The 26283-nt window shown below is 35.5% G+C and overlaps 1 protein-coding gene across 1 annotated transcript in view; it reads left to right on the top strand.

Moving 5' to 3' along the window:
• DUBAI (Deubiquitinating apoptotic inhibitor) overlaps positions 1 to 26283 on the top strand; it is a 212399-nt gene that overhangs the window by 151667 nt on the left and 34449 nt on the right. The window contains exons 10-11 of the mRNA XM_090402619.1: positions 20360 to 20379; positions 26074 to 26109. Coding sequence (XP_090258745.1) covers positions 20360 to 20379; positions 26074 to 26109 — 56 coding nt within the window. The remainder of the gene's footprint in view (positions 1 to 20359; positions 20380 to 26073; positions 26110 to 26283) is intronic.

Here is a 26283-nt window from a genome sequence, read left to right as displayed (position 1 = left end):
AATCTCATCAGCATTTTCGTTCAGGGCATATATGTTAATAAAAGTGATATTATGGAATTTCGCTTTAATTTGTAACTTGCAAATTCTTTCTAATTATAAATCCCACTTCGTAATTTCCTTGTTCTTCAGCTCCACTATAATATGTAATATAATCTTTTTTATTTATTCTTCTTTTTCCTCTCCATTTTATATCCTGTAATGCTGTAACATCCAATTCATATTTAACTCTTCTACTATACTTTGCATTTTCCCTATCTGTATCATTGTTCTAACATTCCATGTTCCAAAATTCATTAACCTTTTCGTTTTCATGTGTCATTCCTTGAAGTCAGTCCAGCTTTCTTAATTAAAGATATTTTTTACAGGAATGAGTTGTTAGCCCATTGGCAAACCTCCAATCTGGAGGGCCAGGCCTCCAAGTTTTTGTTTCCTGGAGGCAGGGTGGCCCAGCTATACCCCCAGGCACTCAGTACCCAAATTAGTCTCCTCTTACGACATGCATGGGCTACATTGAGACTATTCTTTAACCTGGGGGGGGGGGGTCAGTCCCAAGCAACTGCAAGTTATTCCACTTTGGACAAACAGGCCAATCTGTTTATGTATACCTTTCTGAGTGTAAATCCTACATTAACTCCAAGAAATGCAATAAAATGAGTCCAGCAGAATATGGGATTATTAATACTAACTACATGTTGTAATAGGTTTCAGGGTATAATAATAACACAGATGGTTAAGAAGATAACTATTTATTAACTTAAAGCTAATATTTCACTGGTATTATATCCAGCATCTTCAGAGCACACAACACAAAGTTTGTTACAAATGTAAGACAGCCACAATCCGGTGTAACAGTGGAGGCTAGTATAAGTGATTGAAGCGTGCAACACAAGACTAAAGTCCTAATATGGCGCCATCTAGGTAAAAAAAAAAAAAAAAAAAAAAAAAAAAATTCAAATTGAAAAAATATAAATTAAAAAATATTTACTTGGTCTTAGGATCTCTTAGTTACTGTCTCCCAAATCTTTGGTAGATTTATACAACCATACTTGTTAAGGTTTGGAGTATGTTTTAATTCCCTATTTTTTCAATTCAATTATTTCCCTAAACACAAAAAATATATCCGACACTTTCGCTATGGTAAGTCGGGTCTGGCAGACCATGCTTTGGATACCCCTGCACACAGGATCAATTGGAAAGAAACAAAAGTAATGCACAGAAGCTTCTACAAGTCAGAGAGGTTGTTCCTGGAATCAACAGAAGCCTTAAAACATACTCCAAACCTTAACAATTATGGCTGTATAAATCTACCAAAGATTTGGGAGACAGTCATCCTAAGACCAAATTAATATTTTTTAATTTATATTTTTTCAATTTGAATTTTTTTTTTTTTTTTTTTACCTAGATGGCGCCATATTAGGACTTTAGTCTTGTGTTGCACGCTGCAATCACTTATACTAGCCCCCACTGTTACACCGGATTGTGGTTGTCTTACATTTGTAACAAATTTTGTGTTGTGTGCTCTGAAGATGCTGGATATAATACCAGCGAAATATTAGCTTTAAGTTAATAAATAGTTATTTTCTTAACCATCTGTGCTCTTATTATACCGTGAAACCTATTACAACATGTCTGATGAACACATAAGCCTATCCGTGCATACTAACTACATGATCCTTTGGAATGACACGAAATTATTACATAGATGCTTAGATAAATATTGATCATCTCTTTAAAGAAAGTTCTGAAATACTTCTGCATCACCTAAATCTCAACCTTAGTGATGGACTTTCCATGCCAAAAATTTGGAAAATTATTAAGAACTCATCATCATGCTTTTCAAGGATTTAGGCCTAGATTGGTCTGTTCCGGTCTTAGAAGCCATCATTGACTCTCTTTAGAGGACATCCTGATTTTCTTTTCCTAATGGTTTGTAATTTAGGGCTTGTTTTGGTAATCTTTCTGTTTTCATTCTTTCAACTTGTTCCATCCATTTATGTTTATTTTTTTCTATTACTGATTCCTGGCTTAATTCTTTTATAATTTTCTTCATTTCTTTTGTGATCGAATAGAGTATATTTTGCAGTTTTTCTCATGAACTTAATTTCAACTGTTATTAATCTTCATTTGACTTTTTGTTTTATTGTCCAGATTTCACAATTTATACTTGAGGATATATATGAGGATAAGAAGGTCAGCCTTATGTCTCTAAGTATTCATGAATGTAATCCATGCATACAATAGGACTGATAGGGCTAATGTATTGTATTTTTTAGTCTGGTTTGTTTTTGAACTAGGTTAGGTTTAGATATAGAGTTAATAACACCTGTTATTTTTAAATATTTCACAATTTTTATGTTCCCATCTTTTTCATTTTCGTATGTAATCATACATTCTAGGTAGTAGTTAAATGAATTCACCTGTTCTAAAATCTTATCTATTACTATTTTAGTTCTTATTGGAGCTTGTCCTTTAAAAGCCATTGTTTTTAATTTTTCTGTTGATATTATCATTCCACAATCTTTGGCTACTTCATTTAAATTTAAAATATCTTTCTGTAAGTTATCTTCAGAATTTGTAATTATTATTTGGTCATCAGCAGAAAGGAGAGTGTTTAAGTTCACAGTAGGAGAAAGTTTAATATCTTGATGGAAATTTTTATTCCATTTTATTATTATTGCATTTAGATAAATATTAAAAAGAGTTGCTGAAAGGGGACATCACTGTTGGACTCCTTGGTTTATCCCTCTTGGATATGATAGTTCATAATTTAATCTTATTTGTATTTGATTATTTTCATATATACTTATGATACCTTTTAGAATATTTTTTTTTTAAAGTAAGGGGATATTGAATCCCACATTATTTCAGTAATTTTTAGAATATTATTTGGTATTTGTCTTTCTTTTAATATGTTAAATAAAATACTTCTTGTTGACAAGCTTATATGTCGGTAACACATTACTATTAAATTATTTCAGGAAATTACAATGTGTACTAAATATTAATTAAAAGAATAATCCCACAATTCCACTCCCCCCACAACAATATGGGGTTATAAAAACCCTATATAACAATATAACAGGGCAAAATTAATGTGTTCAGATGACAATACCCTAACCACTGAACTAAACCACATTCTTGTCTTAGCCAATGGCTACAATCCCCAAAAAATCCAGAAAATATTAAAACTAATTAATCATAACCCCCCCTCCCCTTTCATAACAAAGATTGCATTAAATCTATTACCATTCCTTACATTCGGGACACCTCTGAAAAGTTAACCAAAATCCTAAAGAAATATGACCTGATAACCTGTTACAAACCATATAAGAAATTGGCATCCCTTATCTGCTCCACCAAAGACCAACCACTTCCCCTAGACCTACCTGGAGTATACCAGGTCCCTTGCAGCTGTAAACTGTCCTACTATGGCCAAACAGGCAAGACAGCTAATATAGGGATATCCAAACACAAAGACTACGTCCTGTTTCACCAATATAGTGTTAGATCTGAAACAAGCAACCTCATTCTACATGACGTCACCATTCCAGAGTCTAACAGAAAATAACCATAAATTGAGCATACTTATCATTTAGCACAGTGTAACTATGTTTTTGAAGGAAATAACATCTTGCAAACTAAATAATTTAGAACTGTTTAAAATAAAGTTAATGTATCTATATATCAAATGTAACTGTAAGTCAATAAAAGGGGCAATTGTAAGAGTAATTTTCAGTAATATTCTACATGTAAAAGAATGCCAATAATTCGGCAGGATGGGGCAAAGGTCGCCCAAACGCTACAAGAGCAGCGTAAGCGCCCGTGGGTGTTATATCTGAGAAAATTTCATGATACATACATTCCCGGAAGAATTGGAAAGCTCATGAGGATCAGTGAGGTCACCCAGTCGGGGACCAATCAGCAGGACGATAGGAGAAATCAAGCTCGGAAAGGTGGTGCTCTTGGGAGCACATAAAACCCACAACACTGAATTGAAACCCCCTCTTTTTGTTTGTTCCTGTATTCTCACTGTGTGCTTCAAGTGTTCATCATGGTTCAGTTCTTATTTTTAAGAGCTGACCTTCGAGAAGTTCCAGCATGGCATCGCCACAGAGCACGGCAAGATAGAACGTAGGCCGTCAATGAGAAAAAGCATTGACGTAAATCCATAGCAAAGAAACAGCGCACGATTCAGGAAGAACATGTGAATCCCACATGGCGGTGGATCAAGATAGCCAGAGTTCTGAAAAATAGAAGGACGGAGAGAACCCCGAGAGAAACTGAAATAGTGAAGATAAGTACTTTTGTATGTTCTAGCCCCTTTAGAGAAACTGATTAACAGTACGGAAGAGAGTGTATTTCGAGTTTGTGATAAGAGGAAGTATGAAGAATTGAGATGTATGTGAATAACTCTATACTCTTGGACCAAATTTTAAGAACTATTAATTTATTAGATATTTTGTCGTGACCCACTCAGGGGAAACAAAAAAAAAAATGTGCTAAATGCCTAGCAGGCCTAATGAGTTGTAAACTAAAATGTCAAATAAGTTGAGGAAATTGAATTGTAAAGATTTAGAATCCATGTGTTTGTTTTTAAGAACGAGAGAGAGTGAGAGGAAAGTAAGAGCTTAACTTAGTATTGATATTTGTTTTGTTCCTGTATTATATTTAATAATGAATCCACTAAAATTGTTTGATACATTTCATGCTTGTATTTCTGACCATGCTCACTGACCCTGACCCTTCATAAAATTACGAACCTGTGATCATATATGTGTGCGCGGGGATATCGCAATCAAGAAAGGAAAGGGGGGGCATGACTGCAAATAAACTAGAAAACCTAAGGCTTCTGAATTTTAGTAAATGATATTAGTAGCACCTGATACCCTATAACTATCCTTAGGCTGAGTTTAACTCTACCCTTAAGGCCCAGGCTGGCGCAGTAAATAAATTTGCCTGAGTGAATAAGGATAGCTTATAGTGATCAGGGAACAGGTATTTCTGGGGGCCCAAAATTGAGAAATTTGCTAGATAAGCGATAAGATCACATATTCAAGTAAGATAGATGACTTAGGGATACATGAAGTTAAAGATAGCAGATAGAAGCCAAAGTATATATAAGAAAGTAAATTACATAAAGAATAATATAAAGGGATAAAGATAAAAGATATAACAATGGCGCATATAAAATACATAACAATAGCGCATATAAAATACATAACAATAGCCATTTCTGAGCTTGCGGACCATACTCTGGATACCCACCACAGAATACGATGGAAGAAAGCCACTTTACTACACCGCAGCAAATATAAATACAAAAGATTGTTCATGGAATCAGCCTCAACTCTAAAAAATTTCCCAAACCTCAACAAATTTGGGTGCATGAGACTGCCTCAAATTTGGGAAGCTTGCATCATGAGAACATCAACCCAACAGCCAAGACAACCCAATTTAGCTCGCTAGGGGGCACCTTTAGAATCTAGGAACAACATTAGTTACTCTCTCTTTTGCCTCGTTTGCTTGTTGTTAGTGCCTGCGTGCACATATCATAGTTTTATGTTCCATGAATGTGGCAATGTAACATTGTCAAAATATAGGAAGTATTGATTAAAGTTTTCTTTTAATTAATATTTAGTATACGTTGTAATTTCCTGAAATAATTTAATAGTCATAAATAAAATACTTTTTTTTAACTTTATCAAATGCTTTTTTCTAAGTCAATAAATGTAATATGTGTTTCTAAATTGTATTCTCTTGTGTTCTCTATTATTAATTTTATGCAAAAGGTCTATACATGGTCATCCTTTTCTAAATCCATTTCATACTTCTAAAATAAAGCTTTCAGAATATTTTATTAGTTTGTTATTTAAAATTCTGCTATATATTTTGTAACAGGAATTTAGAATATTTATACTTCTATAATTTTTAGGGCTATCTGTAATACTTTTTTAAATATAAGGATCACTATTGCTTTTTTCCATTCTATTGATTGATTACTAGGTGAATAGATTTTATTTAAAAATAATAGGAGTGATTTTCCATTTCTTATTTCTTTCAGGCTGATTTCTAAATCTTCTTTAGCTATTTCATTTTCATTAAATGTTTGCCAGTTATATTTTTTAAATATTTATCTGTCCACAATTCTGTATAGAAATTTAGAAATTCTTCTAATTTCAATTTGTTGTTTAATTTTATGCTTTCTTTAGTATCTATACTTAAATGCTTTAAAATCTTATATACATTGGTTCTTAGTTTACATAAATCACGTTCTAAATTAGAAACAAATTTGTTTCATGATTCTCTATAGCTCTCATTATTTTATATTCTATTTCATCTTCTAATCTTTTATTGCTTAACCATTTATGATATGCTCCTGTTTTCATTTTGATTATTTCTTTGATTGTATTGTCCCATATTTTCAGTTTTTTCTTTTTGTTGAATATTTTGGTCTCTCCCAAGCTTTCATTTGCTGCTGTATTTAGTATCATTTTTATATTAAGCCATTCTATTTCTATTTCTTCATTTCAATTTATTTTATCTAAATATTGGTTAATTCGTTGTTCATATAGATTGTATATTTGTGTCATTTAATAATCTAGTTTTATAACAAATATTTAAAATTTTCTTTCTGTTCTTGTTATTTGTAGCCATTTAGTTAGTAATCTTAATTTTATTTTAACAAGAAAAGGTGATCACTACTTATTTCTTATATGTATAGAGGCATATGTGAACTCTAATATCTAAAGAGAACTTTGTCTTTTCATTTAAGATAATCTAATATTAATTTTCCTCCTGTTGCTGCCAAAGTAGCTGGCCTGGTTGGCTAAGTGGTTAGGTATCTGCTCTCCAGTCATAAGGCTGCCGGTTCAAATCCCACCTTGGGCATGGATGTGTGTGATTATTTGTGAAAATACTAGTAGTTGTGGTGGTGGGTGGTAGATGGCATTGGTGTAGTTGTGAGTTGCAGTTCGTTGTAGTTGGTGGATTTGAGTGGTGGAGACAGAGAATTGTAGGGTAGGTGCCCTCCCTCAATGAGTCTTTAGACTCCCTGGAGGTTTCATATAATAATAATAAAGTATATTTATGTATGTCTTTATGTTTATAGAGTCCGCATGGTTAGCCTAGTGGCTTTGCGCTTCGCAACCATATGGCTGGGGAAGGAATGCCTTAGGTTCGATTCCCGTCGACGACATAAGGAACTTAAGGATCTTCCTCAGCCATAGCCAAGTTAGCTGGTCTTGGGTGTGGACAGCAAGGTTTTTTCTGCCAGTTTATCTGGGGTTTTTCATCCAGCAATCAGGCAAACTTAGAGGCATATGGCTGAACTACTTATCCTCTTATTTTGGTTACAAAATCCAAGCATGCTTAGAAGGTTGTGGGCACTTAAAGGCTTGTTAAAGCCACTGGATAAGATAAGATTTATGTTTATAGAAAGAATTCATTTTTTTAAGGTTATTATAAACTACAAAGTCGAATTTTTTACCATTCCTGTTGAGAGGATTATTAAGAACCGTACTGTGTAATTATATAAGTTATCACGTGCATACATATGCTTCTTTTTTCTTTTCTTTTTTTTATTTTTTTTCAATCACACACACATACTTCAAATGATCCTGATAGTATTGGTTTTTACCTGGCTGTCTTGTGACTGGAATCTCTCCTTATGGATGTAAAGAACTTTTATCAGAGCTTTTCAGTTAAAGTGAGTTAGCAGATCTCAGTGGCAGAAGTTTCCCTCCAATTTTTATTTCGCAACCAGGCAAACCAGCTGGGAGAACACATGCAAGAAACACAAGAATACAAAAATTTAATCACCTCATCCTAAAATTCATAGTTGCAAATGTAATCTGGGCAGGTCTTGGGCATTCAAGAGCTTAGAAGTACCATAGAATGATTATTGTTTAACTTTGGGAATATAGCTTCTTTCAGATATCCTTCAGTGACTTCTCATGCACTATTGATTCCTCAATCAGACAGTTTAGCTTTCCATGCTAGGACTACTTCAAGCTGTCATCTAAGCTTATTATGAATACACACACAATAATAATAATAATAATCTCTCACATAATTTTTCACTTCCCAGGTCAAAACTACATAACCACTCTCATCATTTGGTGATATAATGTCTAATTTGTAGTGATATTCTCAGATGCTCTTACTGCATCCATTATTCTTGCGCTGAAAATCCCTTCACTCATCTGCTGCTTAACACTTTATTTAACTGCTGTAATGCTAATTTTTTTTTCCATCTTCACAGGCCACTGCACTGAATCATCATATTATGTTATTCTAGTGATTATTTCACTTAACCGTGCTGTGAAAACAATTTTTTGTTTTTGTTGAGACGTTTATTCAGTGTGACACATGTGTTTCACATGGCCTGCTGAGCAAAAGTAAGACTGTGCCAACAATAAAACACCACATGGACATGTGAGGCATGTGTGTTTCACATATACCCTATCTACCAAGTTTGGATTTCTTAGTATATTTGTTTATTGAGTTGTTGTGACTTTGTTTTGTTTGTTTTATCGCTAGCTAAGTGATCTAGTAAAACAAAAAAGAGGTACTTCTTTTCATTAGGTAATTCTGATGTAAACATTGAATGTTTTGAGAACGTTATTATTTTAGTAATATGGGTGACTACGAGTGACAGCAGCAGCAAAGATCGCAGAAACTTTTGGACGAATCGATGTTTGAAGAAGAAGAAGACCATCCTTTCAAGGGCTCATCTGATGATGCAGAGTACAAGCCAAGTGAAGCAGGTGGCTCATCGTTTTCAGATAGTGAAAGACCGCTCTTGAAAATGAAAAAAAACACTTCCAGGTGTTCCTCCTGTTATTCTATCTTGTTCCTCATCCACAAACATGTCTACTGAAAACTATTTTACAGAAACTATTTTCACATCACAGAAACTATTGAGAATGTTGCGAGTAATTTCCACCTAAATGATTCCTCAGAAAAAGAAAATGAAGATGAATTACCTTCTCTGCTGTGGGGCGAAGTAAAGATATTTGAAGGAATTTCCATTCAAAGGTGAAAATGCTGGAATACTTGTTGAACTTTTGGAAACTATGTTTGAAAAGTTGCCCATCGATTTTTATAGATAGTCTTTAGATGATTATTTGTTGGAACTCATGATCAACAAAACTAATCATTCTGCTTCTCAGAAAAAAAATGCAAGTTGTTTGCCCTGTGCGAGAATCAACAAATGAAAAGATACCAACATACAGGAAATGAAGACTTGCTTTGGATGGGTCTCTTCCGTTTGCCTCACCTGTCTATTGATCAAAAAAAAAATAATATATTCAAATAAAATTAATAATGTTATGTTATGAAATCGTTTCGAGCTGCTGCTATCAAACTGGCATTTTCTGAATAATGAAAATGCAGATGTTATGCAGATGATAATGCCGGCCTGGTTGGCCGAGTGGTTAGCGTATCCGCTCTCCAGCCAAAAGGCTGCGGGTTCGAATCCTGCCATGGATGTTTGTGATTGTCTGTGAAAGTACTAGTGGTGTTAGATGATGAAAGTTGGTGGAGTAGTGAGACGAAGAGTTGCAGAGTAGATGCCTCTCCCTTGATTAGTCTTTGGACTCCCTGGAGGTGTGATATAATAATAATGTTTCCAATAGACTGTATAACCTCACGCCACTAATTGAATCTTTGAGAGCTAATTTCAAACATTATTTCACACCCAGAGAATGAGTCTGTATAGACAAGACATTGGTCCCTTTTCGAGGCAGGATAACATTCCTGCAATACATAAAAAAAAAAAAAAAAAAAAAAAGACATAAATTCGGAGTCAAACTGTTCAAGTTATGCGTCAAAGGGCTATGCCTATGACTTCAGAATTTATTGCGGAAAAGAAAAAAATTTGAGAAATGCCAATGAAAATGTCTACTGTTGTTATGAAATTATGCGACCCACTTCTGAATTGTGGCAGAACAGTTTACGAGTGTAGATCTCGCCCATAAGTTACTTGAAAGAAAAACACACTTGTCAGTACCTTGAGGAAAAACAGGAAAAAGTAAATCCAGGAGAAGTAATTTAAAAAAAAATAAGAAAAGTTGAATGTATCTTTATGGAGAGCAATAGAGGAATTGTGGTCACAAAGTTTCAGGACAAACGTGATGTCCTAACTCTTTCTACAAAGTATGTTGGTCAGATGATGACAGTCAGCTCCTGTTGAAATTCTGAAGTAAATAAGCCTGATTCTGTCGTAGATTATAACAAATCTAAGACTTTCATAGATTTATCTGACCAGATCAAATCTTACTCAACAAGTTTGAGATAGGGCATCGAATGGTACAGAAAAATTGCTGTCGACATGCTTCTAGGGTTCTGTCGTAAACTCTTATTTTCTCTATAAAGGTGTGACTAGTAGAAACATGTCAATAACTGCTTTTAGAGAGTAAGTTGCCAAATCTTTGTTAGGTCTGTCTAAAAATAATCAAGAACGTCAATCCCAGAAGATGAATAAACATGTTGGCAGATATGGGTACATCCAGCAGGCAAAGATGTGTTGTTTGCTATAACAAAATATCAACAGAAAGTTTCTTAGCTTCAACATTTCTGTTGCAGCTAAGAAAGCATCGACTTCTTGGTGGAAATGTGACCAGTGCGAAAAATATTACTGTGTGACATGCTTTTGCAAAGCCCATGATTGCATCCTTTAGCAATTAGCTTTTTTTTTTTTTTCATTTATTGAATAAAATTATAAAAATAACGTTTCATTTATTGTTTTCAAGCTGAAATCAAAATAGCTTTCATTTCTTGCCTTTTTGAAATAAATACTTCAATTTATCTTCTTTGTTTTATTGAAGCATGAAAAAATAGTAAACATAGATACATATATTTTCTTATTTTGATACATGAAAAATTTCAAGTATTTTGATGGGCTAAGCTTGGTTTCTAGTGCACCATGCCATGCTTATATACAGCTCATGTATTAAAAATAGCTGCTGTGAGACACAGCTGTTTCACTAAGGAATAATGACAAGTTAACCTGTGAAACAGATACGTATCACATGGCACTAGCGGAAAGTGTATGTGTGAGGCACACTTGTTGCATACGGCAGTCAAAGTGTTAAAGCAGTTATTCCTCAGCAACTTCATAAATTCCCTTTCTCTTCTCTTGCATGCTTTTTCTTTCCTCCAGTAATCTATAATGATAATCCTCCTTGTATTCATGAGGGTTATCTGTCTATGTAGTTCATAGTACTTTTAACCCAGGTAGCAGCACCCAAGCATACTGCAGTTTTTCTTTGACCTCATTGCTTATATTACTCATACTGCCATCACCATTTGAGATTTTTATTCTGGTTGGATTTAATTTATCTGCATTCAGCAGTACTCTTCTGACTTTAATATGCTATCTTGTCTGCCTCTACATATTACATTTAATTCCTGTAAGGATATCTGTCCTCTTACGTCAACAATGCACTAATGCCATTAATTTTTTCCCCTTTGCATTGACCAGTGTTAAAGAATTTATTTCATTGCCTTTAGACATTTTTTTTAAATTCATTCAACAAAAATATTTGCTTCCAGCTCTACATGAATGTGCAACATCTAAATTAAAAAAAGTTGCAGTGGGCAGGTAATATTTTTCGGATGGAAGATGAATATATTCCTAAGAAGACTATAAACAGTAAAATTTTTAATACAAGGCCAAAAGAAAACCACAAACAAGATGGATAGATAACATTAGCCAAAATAATAATAATATAATTGCCGTGTCCAAACTGGAGAAGCACGTTTCTCTAGATAGGTAGTGGAGGTGTCAAAAATCTAGGCGGCTAAAGCTCAATTTGCATTGTAGAGTCATCTTGGGATAATAATAAAAGAGGACTACAGCTTTGAAGCTAATAGCTTCTTTAGATAGAAAAGTCAAACTCCTAAATACAAGTTATTTAAAAAAATAAAATCAATAATTCAAGCATGATAGTACAGATCATATTATTATTATTATCAGCCCTCCATGAAGTCAAAATACTCATTATGGGAGATCCCCACCCACACACACAGCTCATCATACAATGACTTAAATGCATTCATTGTCTAGGCACTTACTATACTTTCAGACAATGCATACCGATCACCCACCTCTCTCCATGCAAAACATCTATTCCTCCTTCCTTGTTCATACCCTCCTTATATAGTTTCTGCAGATGATCTTTTTATTTCAACTTTTGTTCTATCCCACTTTTCCATTCATTCTGCAAAAAATTGCATCCACATTAATCTGGCAATTATCCCTTATCAACTTATATACCTCGATCTTATCCCCTTTCCCTCCTATCCAATAGGCTCTGCAATTTGCATTCCCTCAATCTGTTCTCATACTCAACATTCCAGAGACTCAAAACTGCTTCAGTCAGTCATCTCTGAACTCTCTCTCTCTCCAACAAGTCATCTTATGAAAAACCTGGCAACCAAATCTTTGCACAGTAATCCATGTACAGTCTGATCAAGGCCTTATACAATGGAATTATAACACCCTTACTTCTAACATGTTAGTGTTCTCCACATCATTGCCATAGTCTGATGTGCTTTCACCCAGTCTAAAGTATTCTTGCAAGGCCGCAACAGTCATTCTACTCCTCATAGTGTTCTCTCCAACTTCTCATCATCATCATCATCATCATCATCAGCAGACAATTATATATCACCATTCAAGTCCTTGCATGTCATTTCCATACAAAGTAAACAATATTTTCCTCTTCTGGGATATCGCTCCCCCCCCACACCACCACCACCACAACCTGCTAATACTCATCAGACAGCCAATCTCTAATCCAGTGCCAATCATCCATCCACCCCCATCTGTTTCGATTTAATTATCATGCAATCTGTCAAAATTCAAAATCCAATAGGCTCTGCAATTTGCATTCTCCTTAGTTTTGAGTCTCTGGAATGTTCTCATACTCAACATTCCAGAGACTCAAAACTTGATAGAAACCTGAAATTTAGGGGATGTATTGCAAAGGTAACACAGAGGATTGCTGCAATAATGAGAGGGATACTGACCTGCAGAGATAAAATAGTTATCATTCCGTTGTATAAGACCCTGATCAGACCACACTTGGGCTATTGTTCTCAGATTTGGTCCCCAGAATTTGAAGGGGATAAATTAACTGTGGAAAGGGTACAAAGGCAGATAACAAAGATGGTTTCAGGACTGTACAATGATAGTTATGAGGATCGGCTGAGGGAATGTGGACTACAGAGTTTGGTGGATAGAAGGAGAGGTGATATGATTGAGACTTTTAAAACTGTTGAGAGGTGGTTACAAGGGTGACACTGGGGAGTTCTTTCGCTTGGTTGAACAGCGGGAAGGAGTGATGACAAGAGGCCATCCCTGGAAGTTACGAAAGGAAACTGTGAGGAGTGGTTTCTTTGCATTAAGGGTGGTTGAGCCATGGAATGCATTGCCTGATGGAGTGGTGAGAGCGAGAACGGTCAATGAGTTCAAGGAGTGGTATGATAGACTTTGTGTTTCTTGGGGGGGGGGGGGGTCCTCCCCTTGATGAGTCTTGATAGACTTTGTGTTTCTTAGGAAGGACCTCCCATGATGAGTCTTTTCACTCCATGGAGGCCTGAATAATAATAATAATAAAAATAAAAAATCCATGCTGTCCATCAAAGAGAATTCTGCTGCTGTCAACCCAGTTCTGAATCCTATCCTCACTAGCCTCATTAACACTGTGACCATAACTCCAGACAAGCAGATTTCATTAACCTATAATTGGAAACCTTAGTCTTATCACTCCCTTTATGAAGCAGAACAATTTTGCTCTCTTTCCACTCCTTTGGAATTTGGAGCCAATCTAAGACTCATATTAAAGTTAAAGCTGTTAACTTCCTGGAATCTTTCCTCAAGACACATGGTGATATACCATCAAGTCCTAGAACTTTATTGACATCAAGTTTACTTAATTCCTCATATACTGTACTCCTGCTCACTTACCATCAGTCATTCTTCCCTCTTTTCCACTGCTCTTAAGTTTTGCATTATGTTACATTCATACAGATAGAATAACTTAATGAATTTCTCATTTAACACCTTTGCTCTATCCTCCCATAATTATTCTTCCTTCTTCTACAGCTACATATAAAAAAACTCCTTAGGCTTTCTTTTGACCTCATTTGTTAACTGCTCATACTGCACTTTTTCTACCCTTACCAAGTGAGTAACCTTCCTTGCTTGCTGTTTATACTTCATATGTAACTGATTATTGCTGCTCCTTATGCTGCCTCCACAATGCTTTTTTTTCCCAAATTGCGTGATTCACCTGTTCAGTCATCCATTTTACACCTACCTTATTTAATCTCCTAACCTTTGGAAAACACTCAGACATTGCTTCTGCCAGATAGTCCTTGAGTATATGGCAGAATGTATTCTGACCACACAGCATTGATTTCCTTCCCATTCAAATCCTCATTCCATGATATAACTGCAAGTCACCTCCTGAGTGTGTCATAATCCCCAGTCTTATAGTTCTTATAGTGATAGGAAGATTTTACACCTCATTTACAATAACATCCTCTGATAAGATAATCAAATCCAAAACCTTCAATCCTCACATACCCTCTACTGTGTACTGCATAAAATAGTTTTCTGTCAAAAACTAGAAATTCATTCTTTTTGCTTCTAGATGCTATGTGTTTTCTCTCCACTTTACCAGTTTATAGCAACACCTAAAAATTTATTCTGTCCATCTCCACTTTACACCATACCGTTTTAAAACCACTGTCACTATTGCTCCTTGCATCTTCAATTTGGATTGGTATAATAACTTCTCGATTACCATCAACAGCACTCCTTCTCCTCCCTTTCTGACAATTTTTGGACAAATGTATCAATAATACAATTTCATTCCACTTATTTTTAATACTTCTGGCATTTGTAAACATACATACTTGCTCATTTCTGGTTCTAAATCCCACTGACCCCACTTCTCAAATATGACTCCCCCCCCCCCCCCCAAGCCATTCCTCTCTATCACACTGATATTACACTTCTCAGACTTAAATGTTAACCCCCCATATCTCTATTTTCTATGCACTCATACACACACATATAGTCCCTGAGTATCTGGCAGAAGATATTCTGACCACACAGCATTGATTTCTTTCCCATTTAAATCTTCATTCCATGATATAACTGCAAGCCACCTCCTGAGTGTGTCGTAATCACTAGTCTTATAGTTCCTGTAATTTACTCCTGTAACCATCATCTACAGTGTCTCTCTGTCTACTCTGACCCTCCTATTTTCCTGTCTGCTTTGTGTTCCTTCTCTCTCATTCTCCTCACTCATGCCATTCACAAACTCTCCTACCCTGCTCTTCTGCATCACCTTTTGCTTCCTCAGATCTTCCATTCACTTCAGTCATGACTTTCTTTTGCAACAGCAGTTTCTTCAGCTGACTCACCCCAGATCCATTTAATTGTAGCTCATATCTTTTATACAACTCCATCCATCCCTCAAATTCATCCCACATGTTCACAAAATGAGCTCCTTTCTCCTCACATGACTGCTAGCATACATTCATAATCTTCACTCGCCTTCTCAACTCTTCATCATATTATTAATGTTATGGAGTTGGTGACTCATTGTGGGAGGCCCACTCAACCAGCAACATGTCTATCATATTAAACTTTGAAATCATTTACACTCTGGCAATGCATTTCACTCACCAACTCTTCATTTAAAAAATCTACTGACACCCTTTTTCACCACATCTTTATACAACTTCCAGGATGATCTCTTGTTCTTCCTTGGGCAACATACTGACTACCTTACCCACCACACTGTTATCTTTTACTCTCCTCAACAACCTTCTGGCATCCATCCCTATATTCTCCTTGTCACCAACCAAAGCATTTGTGCATACTACCACTACCAACTCTTTTGCACATATCATGTGCTTCAATCACCCTACTCATTTTACCTCCCAGAAAATAAATGTTATACACCTTTTCACTCACTACATCTTTAATCATTGAAATCCCATACAGGGCTCTTCTCAAATCATTTGATATCTCTTTCAAAAGGCCATCTTTCATCCAATTCTTCCTCACACTTTCATGCAAATCTGTAATTCTCCTCAGTTCATTCCTCATACATGTAAGGAGGAAGACCTTCTCATCTTCACCAACTTTACTTTCATCTCTTCAATTACTTTCTCACTGCCATTTATGCTACTTGCATTCTTGCTACCTTGCACCTGCTGTCTTGCCATTATCATCAACCACATTGTCTTTCGTGCACTCATCTATATCCTTAACACTGCTTACTTTCATAGCTACATTCACAATCTCTCTCTTTCTTACTCTGCCTTTTGCTCAGTACCGCTTGCATTCAAACAGCACATAATCCATGAGCATGTTGCACTTCTTGTACACTCATACAGTACACAACTTCCTATTATATCAGATATAAGCAAGTCATTGTATCATGTAGTTTTTAAATGGTTGATAGAGTAGTCTAATATGCTGCATAATCATATCAGAGACTTTCAAACATTATGTAAAATGAGACCTTGGTTTCTATTTAGGGTGCCTTGAGAACTAACATCCCTGGATTCTTTGAAGTACACAATAGGAGTTTATCTTCCAGGTAAGGCATCAAGACAGGTGACCAATTTATACTGAAGTGTTCTTTGAGGATGCCAGATGTAAGGCCTGATTTATCCTTCCTTTATGTATTCGATTTCACTAAGGTTTTTTTTTTTTTTTTTTTTTTTTTTTTTTTTTTTTTTTTTTTTTTTTTTCAGATTTCAAATCTTCTCTGATTGTTACCTATGTAGATTGCTACATGAATAAAAGAGATCTTGTATGTACCAGGTGTTTTTAGAAAGGAAGATTATCTTTAGGGGACATGAAAAAATTTTGAAGAATCTGTTCTTGGTTGGAAAGTGATTCTGATATTCACAACTTTTTTTAAACTATGAGCTATACATATGGAGGCCCTACATAGAGCTCATAAATGTGTGGTAAGATGGAACCTTTATATCTGACATGTTGATAGTACATTGGTGGTAGATGGCAGTATGTGCAGGTTTCTTGGAAAACAACTTGTGATGAAGAACTTTTTTTGGGGGTTGGGAGGACCATCTCAAGACTTGTTTGAAGAAAAAATGTAATTTTTCTTTTTGGCTGTGTCATCTTTTATGATATGTAAAGCCCTGTTTTTTAAGGTCATGATAATTCAAAACTTTTGTAGATAGTGAAGAGAGTTGGCATAGAGGTATTCTGTCATTGCCTTTTTAGTAATTAATACCTTTGGAATTATAACAGCCTTATAAAATAGGACTTAAATAACATAAAAAAATGACACTTATAAATATAGAAATGAATTTAGTCTTCTCTTCAGACAATTCTTTTAATATGGTTACTAAAAATTATTTTTTTAATGAATGATTTATCCCTGTGTTGAATTGCGAAAACAGAGAATCCTTGTTTTCTTTAAACCCTAATAGTTTCTCATGTTTTCTCACTGTGATCAGGACAAAAGTCAGTAAACACGTGTGCTTTGACATGTTGGTTTTTTGAATGTTGTCCACCAGTCTTTTTCTCTCCCTGATGATGATGATGTCCTTGAACAATAAAGAAAGTTCAAAATTCTCTAATTTATGTACCAACTGTTATTTAATTCATAATGTCTATGCATTCCTTTAAAATGTCTAGTTATTAAATTATGGATTTATGTATTTGTAACTTAGTTTTCCAGTATCTTTTGACCTGAACTTTGATGAGAGAGAATAAATGGCCTAATTGCTATAGTTTATTCCATTCCACGTCTACTACCCCTTATTTGGTTAGTTGGTTATCATTACTCCTAAATATAGAGAGCATGTGATAAATTGTTTCACACTTTGTATTTCAAGATTCCCAATTTTCCCACTTTTATCACACTGATTCTGTATTGCATTAATCATTATTTAGTTTTTTTTGTTGATTAATTTTTAGTACTATCTTCTTTGCTAATTTATCCAATTCTGTTTTCTGCTTAGTTTTCTTCTGTTCTGTTTAATTTTGCAGCCAGGTTGGCCAAGTGGTTAGTATACCTGCTTTCCAACCCCCAAGCTGCTGGTTCAAATCCCCTGTTGAAAATATTTTAATGATTGTTAATAAATAATGATAAATAGATATAAAATAGTAAATAAATTTTTAGTATTCAAGAATGTGTGGGCAGGGCTAATCTAAAGTAGTATGGTCACAACAGAATGGGGGGGGAACTATAAAAACAGTTATGTGATGACCAGGAAAAGACTCAGAGGAAGACCAAGAACTAGGTAGATTGTTTCAGTCAGGACACAGATAGGTCTTAGAAGACTGAAATGTTAGATATGACAGTATTGGAGTGCTGACAAGTAATAGACTAATTTCGAGAAAAATTGTTGATAGGAGATTAGTAATAATGCAAACTTAATTATTAGTACTGTCATAATAGTCTGTCCACCCATCATTATCAATTTCCATATCAGGAAATTGATAATGATTATAAATAATAATAAAAAAAATTAAACTTGTAAACTTGAGTATGAGTGAGTCACATTAAAATAAATAAATGATAAAATATATAAATATAAAAATATATAAATGAAAAAATATATAAATATATAAATATTTTATATTTATATATAAAATATATAAATATAAAAAATAAAATAAATAAATAAATAACATGATGTTAATGCAGATGACATTAACATCATGTTAATGTCATCTGCATGCTCTGTAGTCTGTACTGATTTATTTCTTAGAGTACTTTTTGGCATCAACTGGCATTTCTTAGGATGACCTATTCCAGGGCTAAGTTAATAAATATTAGAGGTAGACATAATTTTTCTCTCTCTTGCTGCTGCCATATACTAGTTGGAAATCAAAGATCTAAGGAATGTTTATAACAAATTGCCAAAAACTTTTCTAATTGTTTAATGATTGTAATTTGCCTTTTTCTAAAACCTGATTGGTAAACACATGCTAATACTCTCTGTGAATAGTTTAATTTGTTATTCAAAATATGTACAAAGTTATGTACATAACTGAGAAAGGCTGCTATAATTTTCACAAATCATTTTATAATTCTTTTTTATATGACCAGCAGATTAAATGCCTTCTCTGTTTTTGCATTTGCTCTTTCTCCCATATAGTTCAAATAAATGTATATATTTTGTTTTCTACATACTTACATTCAGTGACTGCAGAAATGAATATACTGTCTCTACTGCTCTCCTCATACAAACAACCACTCTGAACTCTTCAATCACCTTTCCTTAAATGGTGATTTTCTTCAACCCAACTCTCCAAACAGTGAAATCATCATCTTCAGAGACGTCAATGTTCACAACACCAGCTGGTTGTCCTCTTCCAATTGCACAAATCAAGCAGGTAGAGAGGTATGACTTTTGCAATCGCAAATGTGAGATCATTTGGCACATGCAGAATGAATATTAGACATACGGTGGATATGAATGGAAGGGTGTTAAAGAATAAAAAGAAAGATAGTGAAGAGAAAGAAGTAGTGAATGATGCAAGAATAGCGCTGTATGGAGATTAGATCATAAAAAGGTGTGGTGAAGGAAGAGTGCAAAAGGTATATTTTCCATGAGGGAGAATGAACAGGGTGATTGAGGCACTAGATATGAGAAGTTAGTGTGTGAAGGAGTTAGTGGTTCTGGTAGGAACAAATGATTTGGTTGGATATAAGCAGATTATTGAGGAGAGTGAAAAACAACAGTGTGGTAGGAAGGGTAGTTTTGCATGTTGCCCAGGTATGACAATGATGAGTTGTGATGGCGAGAAAAGATATTGAATGGAATGCTACTGGAAATGTGCGAAGAGAAAGGAGTGCAGTTTGTGAATGTGTGGGACAAGTTTGAGGGACGGATGGAACTGTATAAGTGCAATGGACTGCATCTGAATGGTTTTGGAGTGAGTCATTTGGGAAGCGATCGAGTCTGGGAAGATTGCTGTTAGAAGGAATTGTAATGAGTGATGCAAACAAGATATCAATGGAAGTCAAAGATGATGTGAATAAGCAGAAGAGTGGACTAGGTAAGACTGGTGTGGTTCTGAATGGAGAAGAGAATGTGAAAACAGGAAAGTAAGTTGAACAGGGAAATGAGGTGTGCCAGGAAGGTCAGAGAGACACAGTATAAGGAAGAGTGGATTCCGAAAGTGGTAATGAATGAACATATGTGGATGGTCAGCATAGAAATGGAAAGGCCAGGAATACATGGAGATTGAGTCTGTTAGACTATGCGGCAGTTATGTGAAGATGAGTAGACAGGAGCAAGTGAAGATAAGTCAGAGATGGGGGGACAGCATGAGGAGGACTGGTTATAGACCAAGAAATGAATTGCTATGTTTACTTATGAATGTCAGGAGTGCCAGAAATAAGGGAGATGAAAATTTTTGCATTGATTGAGTTTATGTGCCCAAACACAGTTGGAATAAGTGAAACATGGTTGGATGAGAATGACATCTTGACATCAGGAATAGAAATGAGGGATATGATGTTTTTTGTGAAGATAGGAAAGACAAGAAGGAAGAGGAGTGCTACTGATGATAGCAGAGGAATTATATCTATACAAGGTTCAGATACAAGAGAAAAAAAAGTAGCAGTGGTTTTGAATCAGTATGGTGTGATGTGGAGGTTAATAGAATAGGATATTTGGTGGGGTGTTGCTACAAGCCAGGGAATGTGGAAGGGGGAAACAAAGAAATATTTAGGCAACTTGGCTTAGGAAGCAAGTAAAGGGTGATCATTGTGGTTGATTTGATCTAGTGCAATATTAATTGAAATGAAAAGATAGCTCATGGCATAAGAAGAATAGATTTCTTGAGTTCTTAAGAGACAACAATCTCAGGCAGTACATAATGGAGAGCACACAAAGGTTAAACCTCCAACTGGCCATGACGTCTATAGACGTCGAGATAAATCTGGATACGAAGCCCTAAAACCAATTGAATAACATGGATAAGAAGTGCAATTTGGTGTCACTATTTCATCCACATTGGCCGGTAGGGAGGTTAAGAGGCTTAGATCTAGTTATATTATCAGAGGATATGATTGTGAATGGAGTGTCTAATCTTCCCTTGGTTGGAGAGAGTGACATGAAGTAATTGCCTGGGTGGCAGCCAGTCACATGAAAACTCCTATAAAGAATGGATGTATGTGGAACTACAAGGCTGATAATTATGGAAAGCTTAGAAGACAAATGGGTGCTATAGTGTGGGAAGGATAGATACTGCATGGGCATTGATCAAAAGCAGCAGTGTGATGTGTTCGTGTGTTCCAAAGGTGAAAAAGCTAAACACGGTAGGTGTAAATGAATATTGGTAATGATCAGTTGCATGAAAAGTACAAAAGTGTAGGCCAGGAAGGTAACTCATTTGGTAAAGGCAGCAAAATGTGCAGTATGAGAAGAAATTAGCTAATCAAGCTAAGAAAAATCCTAGTGAGTTCTTTCAATATGCGGCAAGTAGAAGGAAAAATGACCGTGGAAAAATTATGCTAGCTCATGACACTAGCAGATTGGTAACCAATGCAGAGGATTTAGTTGAATTATTAGTTTATCAGTGTATTTCATCTTCAAGGAGGCAACATCAGGAGAAGCTGGAGTATAGAATAATGGCAGAGGCAGGACTGATAGTGAATGAGCAGGAAATATATGAGGAAATAAGCAAACTTAATGTTAATATGGCAGTAGGAATTGACAATATAATGCCATGTGTCTTGGGATAATGCTCTATGGCACCTTTGGCACAACTATTTAATTCATGTTAAATAGTATGAATCTTGCAACAAGGCGGGTCCCAGAGGAATAGAAGGTGAGGAAAATTGTTCCACTTCCCAAAGGGGAGGAGAGTTAAGACTGAGGCTACAAATTATAGCCCAATCTAAGCATCTGAGATTGTTAATTATTAGAGAAGTTAGTGAGGACTAGGATTCATAAGTGAGTTGATAATAGCAGTATTCTTTATGAAGGTCAGCATTGGTTTGTTAGAGGGGTGGGGGACATGTTTCAAAAAGCGCAATACACCTTGTAATACATAATCTGCTTATGTATTACAAGGTGACAAATTCACTTGATATATGCATACACAGTAGTGTATTTGGATTTTTTAAAGTCCTTCGATGGATTGCCACATGACAAGCTAGTAGCTAAACTGAAACAGATAGGATTAGATAATAAATTAGTAAGTTGGATAGCTGATTGGGTGTCTCAGTAGGTTGTATATGGAGGAGTGGTATCCCAAAAAAAAAAAAGGAAGGTCACTAGTGGAATGCCACATCTATTTTGGGACCATTATTATTTAACTTGTATGATAATGACATTGGGACTGGCTTAATTGGAGATCTGCAGCTGTTTGCCTATGATGCCAAGTTGGGAAAGGTTATGAGAAATAGAACAGATGTTGAGGCCTTGCAGGAGGATCTGAATAGACAGTGTGAGTGGACACTGTCTATTGGAGTGTCAGTTTAATGTTGCAAACTGTAAGGTCTTGAAATTTGGTAGGCAAGGTTGGGATGTACAATATACAATTAATGGAGAAATTTTGAAGGAGATGAGAGATCTGGCAGTGATGGTGGACTGAGACTTAAAGCTTAGGGATCACATTGCTAAAATTGTAAGTCCGTACCAACAGATTATGCCAATAATGAGGAGGACATTGAAATGCAGAAGCAAAGAGATTATGGTTCCCCCTATATCAGTCTTTGATCAGGTAACATAGACTACTACTGTGCACAGATTTGGTCACCTGGTTTTTGGGGGAATCAGGATGTATTGGAGAAGGTCCAGAAGGTTTACTAAGTTAGTGTCGTGTCTATGGAATCAGATATGAAGAGAGATTGAGGGAATGCAGCTTAGAGCCTTGTGAATAGAAGAAGAGGGAAATATGATTAAGACATCTTTTGGCTCCATGGAGGTCAGATAATAATAATAAATTGTTCACATGCCCACCAGAATACCAGACAATCCCAACCACTCTCCAAACATCTTGGATCTCTTCCTCACCAGTGACCCATCTACAAGGGTGTACTGAAAAATTGTGATAATCACCATGAAGGAATTGAGGTAGAACCATGATAAAGAACAAATTGTTACATTTTGATGAAACATGGAAGTTAAAAAGTTTTAAGATATGTTGTTTCTTGTGGTTATATCAGTTGCTTTAATATTTCTGTTCTAGGTGTTTATCAGGTGTAATGGTAAGAACCATCAACAGCCAATTCCTATGCTACCTTGAAAACTCAAATCTAATAAATGACCGACAGTATGGATTGCATCACTGTCAATCAACAGAGGATCTCCTAACCTATGTCACCCATCCCTGGACAAACGACATGGAAAGTTTGGCAAATCTCAAGTGGTTGCTCTTGATGGCTCTAAGGCTTTTGATCGAGTTTAGCACAAAGGTCTATTAAGAAAATTCCCATCATTTGGTTGGACACTCACTTCGGATGGTGGATGGCTCTTTATCTTCTATCTATACAACCAATGCTGGAGTTCCACAAGGCTCTGTTCTCTCTCACCCTCTTCCTTCTCTATATAAATGATCTACTCCAGTTGACTGCCAATCCAGTACATACTTTTGCTGATGACAGCACATTGCACTCTTTCTTTTTCGTTCAGCATATCCTGCGAAGCACAAATAACCAGTTTCCATATTAACCTCTACTACCTTAAATTCTGATCTTCAAAACATGGGATTTGGATAAAATTATCAGCTTCAATGCTACCCAAACATAGCTTTTCCACAAAAAACCCTGTTCTTCCAATTTTACCCTTGACAACACTCAAATCTTTATTCAAGATGAGATTCACCATCTCAGAATAACTAATCACAACTATGGAATACTTCTCTCTTATCAGGAGTGGTGCCCCTAAGATCTCCCTGAAAATACTGAATTCTATACAGAAAAGGGCACTTAGATTTATTGATCACCCTTTTCTCACTAATACATTTCACTCACTTTTGCACAGGCAAACATTCAGTCTCCACAGCCTGCATCTTCTATAAATACTTTTATGGTCACTGTTCATCAGAATTGGCATCAATAATTCCCTCACCCTCTTGCAAATCCAAACACTTGCAACAGTTAACCAACACCTTCTCACAATTCAACTCCAAGCCCACAGAACAAATTTTTCCTCTTCTTTGTTTATCCTTTCCACTACTGCCATCTAGAACAGTCTTCCACCACATAATGTTTCCCAAGGAATATAACTCATAGCTTTTCAAGTCAAATGTGAGTAAGTTCCTTATTGTCCATCCACAGTACTAGCCTGCTGTGGGTTGACCAACCTCTCATGGATGGGTTCTCCATATATATAAGGACTTGTTGGATTTCTCTTCATGGGCTAGTCAATATTAACACAATGTTCCAACATAAAAATGTGCACAAATTCACCTGGAGAAAAAAAAAAATAATAATAATATAGTCAATGAGACTTCTCTTCTTGTTGATAGAATATCTTCATAATGATTCAGGACATTATAGAGGATTTGAAATAGGAAGTGCTCACCTTTCAGTTTTGAGCATGTTAAAATTCAATATCATTGATAAGAAAAATGTGTAAGAGAGTTTTAAAAACTTCAAAGTTGAGCAGCTTTCAGAGGTGAAATGTAAACTCAAATGCACAAATATTATTCAAGTAAAAATGAAAGCGTGTCAAAACAAGAGCCAACCTTGGAGACTTGCTGGAAGACCTAGCTAAATGAAACCTTGTTTCATTTAGCAATCTTTCAAAGGAAGTTTGAAGGACATGGAAAACATTCAAGAGAAGTGCATATCAGTACTTCAGTTAGAAGAGACTTCAGTGTAGGAGTAACAAGGCACACACTAGGTAGTGCATGGAAGTAGCAACACTGTACATGGCATACAGATAAGTATTAGTAGATATTATTAATTTTAGGAATTATTATTGGTAGTATTTTACTTACTTCAGGCTGTGTAATTGAGCGTATGTGTCAGTTGCAAAATTTAATACACAGTATTATTTAAAGAGAATTTTGCACGGTATTAGTGAGTACTGTGGAGGCCAAGGCTTCCTTGTTCACTGAGCTTAACATGTGGAATTACTTATGATACAGTGTTTCTTCTGTATACTTATTGCTAAGAGTGAATGGTTTATGGTATGAAAGTGAGAGTGGAGTAAGGGTATGTGGTGTATCTGTTTTATGTGCTGCCAAATGATACTACCAAGTGTAAGAAATGCAAGCAGTGTTGAAAACAAAAGAATGAAATAACTAATATTAACAGTGTGAAGCAGGATAGTGAGAGTGTATAGAATGCAATAGAAGTACTGAGAGATCATGGATAAAATATGAATTATGGCTGAAAGCAATGTGGATGATGATGAGGTGACAGTGAAGAGAAAAATAGCACACTTGCACAGACTTTTTTTACAGAATAAAACATGAGCTCTAGCAACTGGAAAAATGATTGGCATGTGCACAGCAGAATGGAATGAATGATAAGTGAATTGGAAAAGTATGAAAGAGTAAGGAAAATGTATTGTTTGGAGATTCAATGAAACGATGTTTGCTTAATGAGAAAGTCACAAAAGCATGTTTCCCAAGTGTAAAAATAAAAGTGTTATTGATGCTGTTAGCTTAGAGAGTAGAAGTGAAAGAATTGATTGTTTTGGCAGAAACAAATTATTTGAAAGGTAAGAAATATGCCATAACAGAAGATAAGAGTTGCCGATAGAAGCAAAAAAAGAAGAGTGAGAAAGTAAAGATTGTGAGTCTGTTGCCTCGGTGTAAGAGGACTGAATTAAGAAGGCTCATGATTGCTAATGAGAAGATTGTGCAGGAGAAATGATGTGCAATTTATAGATGTATACAGGGAATTTGATGGATGAAAGGAATTGTATATGCTTGATGGACTGCATTTGAATGGTTTTCAAGTTAGATGTTGGAGTGTTATTCATTGAAGTTTGGAAATGCAAAATCAGGGAAACTTAGAAGTACCGACGGATGAGTTAAGTGTTGGGGCTCAACTAATCCTGTGACATATGAGTGTCTGTAGAGAAATAATTAGGCAGTGCCGAATGCAGTTTCACAGGGTTCTAATCTGAATGGCTTAGTAATGACATTGCACAAGGGTAACTGTGGATCCATGGAGATGTTGAAAGGAACGTATACAAATGGCAGAAGTATCAGAAATAAAGGAGAGGAGATTTTGGCATTGGTCAGATTGACTTGACCAAAAATTATTGGCATCAGACCTGGTTCACAGAAAGTGATATAGTTGC

This window comes from Typopeltis vanoorti, chromosome 13, assembly GCF_054136105.1.
Source record: "Typopeltis vanoorti isolate ZY-2024b chromosome 13, IOZ_Tvanoo_1.0, whole genome shotgun sequence".
In the NCBI taxonomy this organism is placed as follows: Eukaryota; Metazoa; Arthropoda; class Arachnida; order Uropygi; family Thelyphonidae; genus Typopeltis; species Typopeltis vanoorti.
This window is presented reverse-complemented; position numbering and strand designations above follow the sequence as displayed.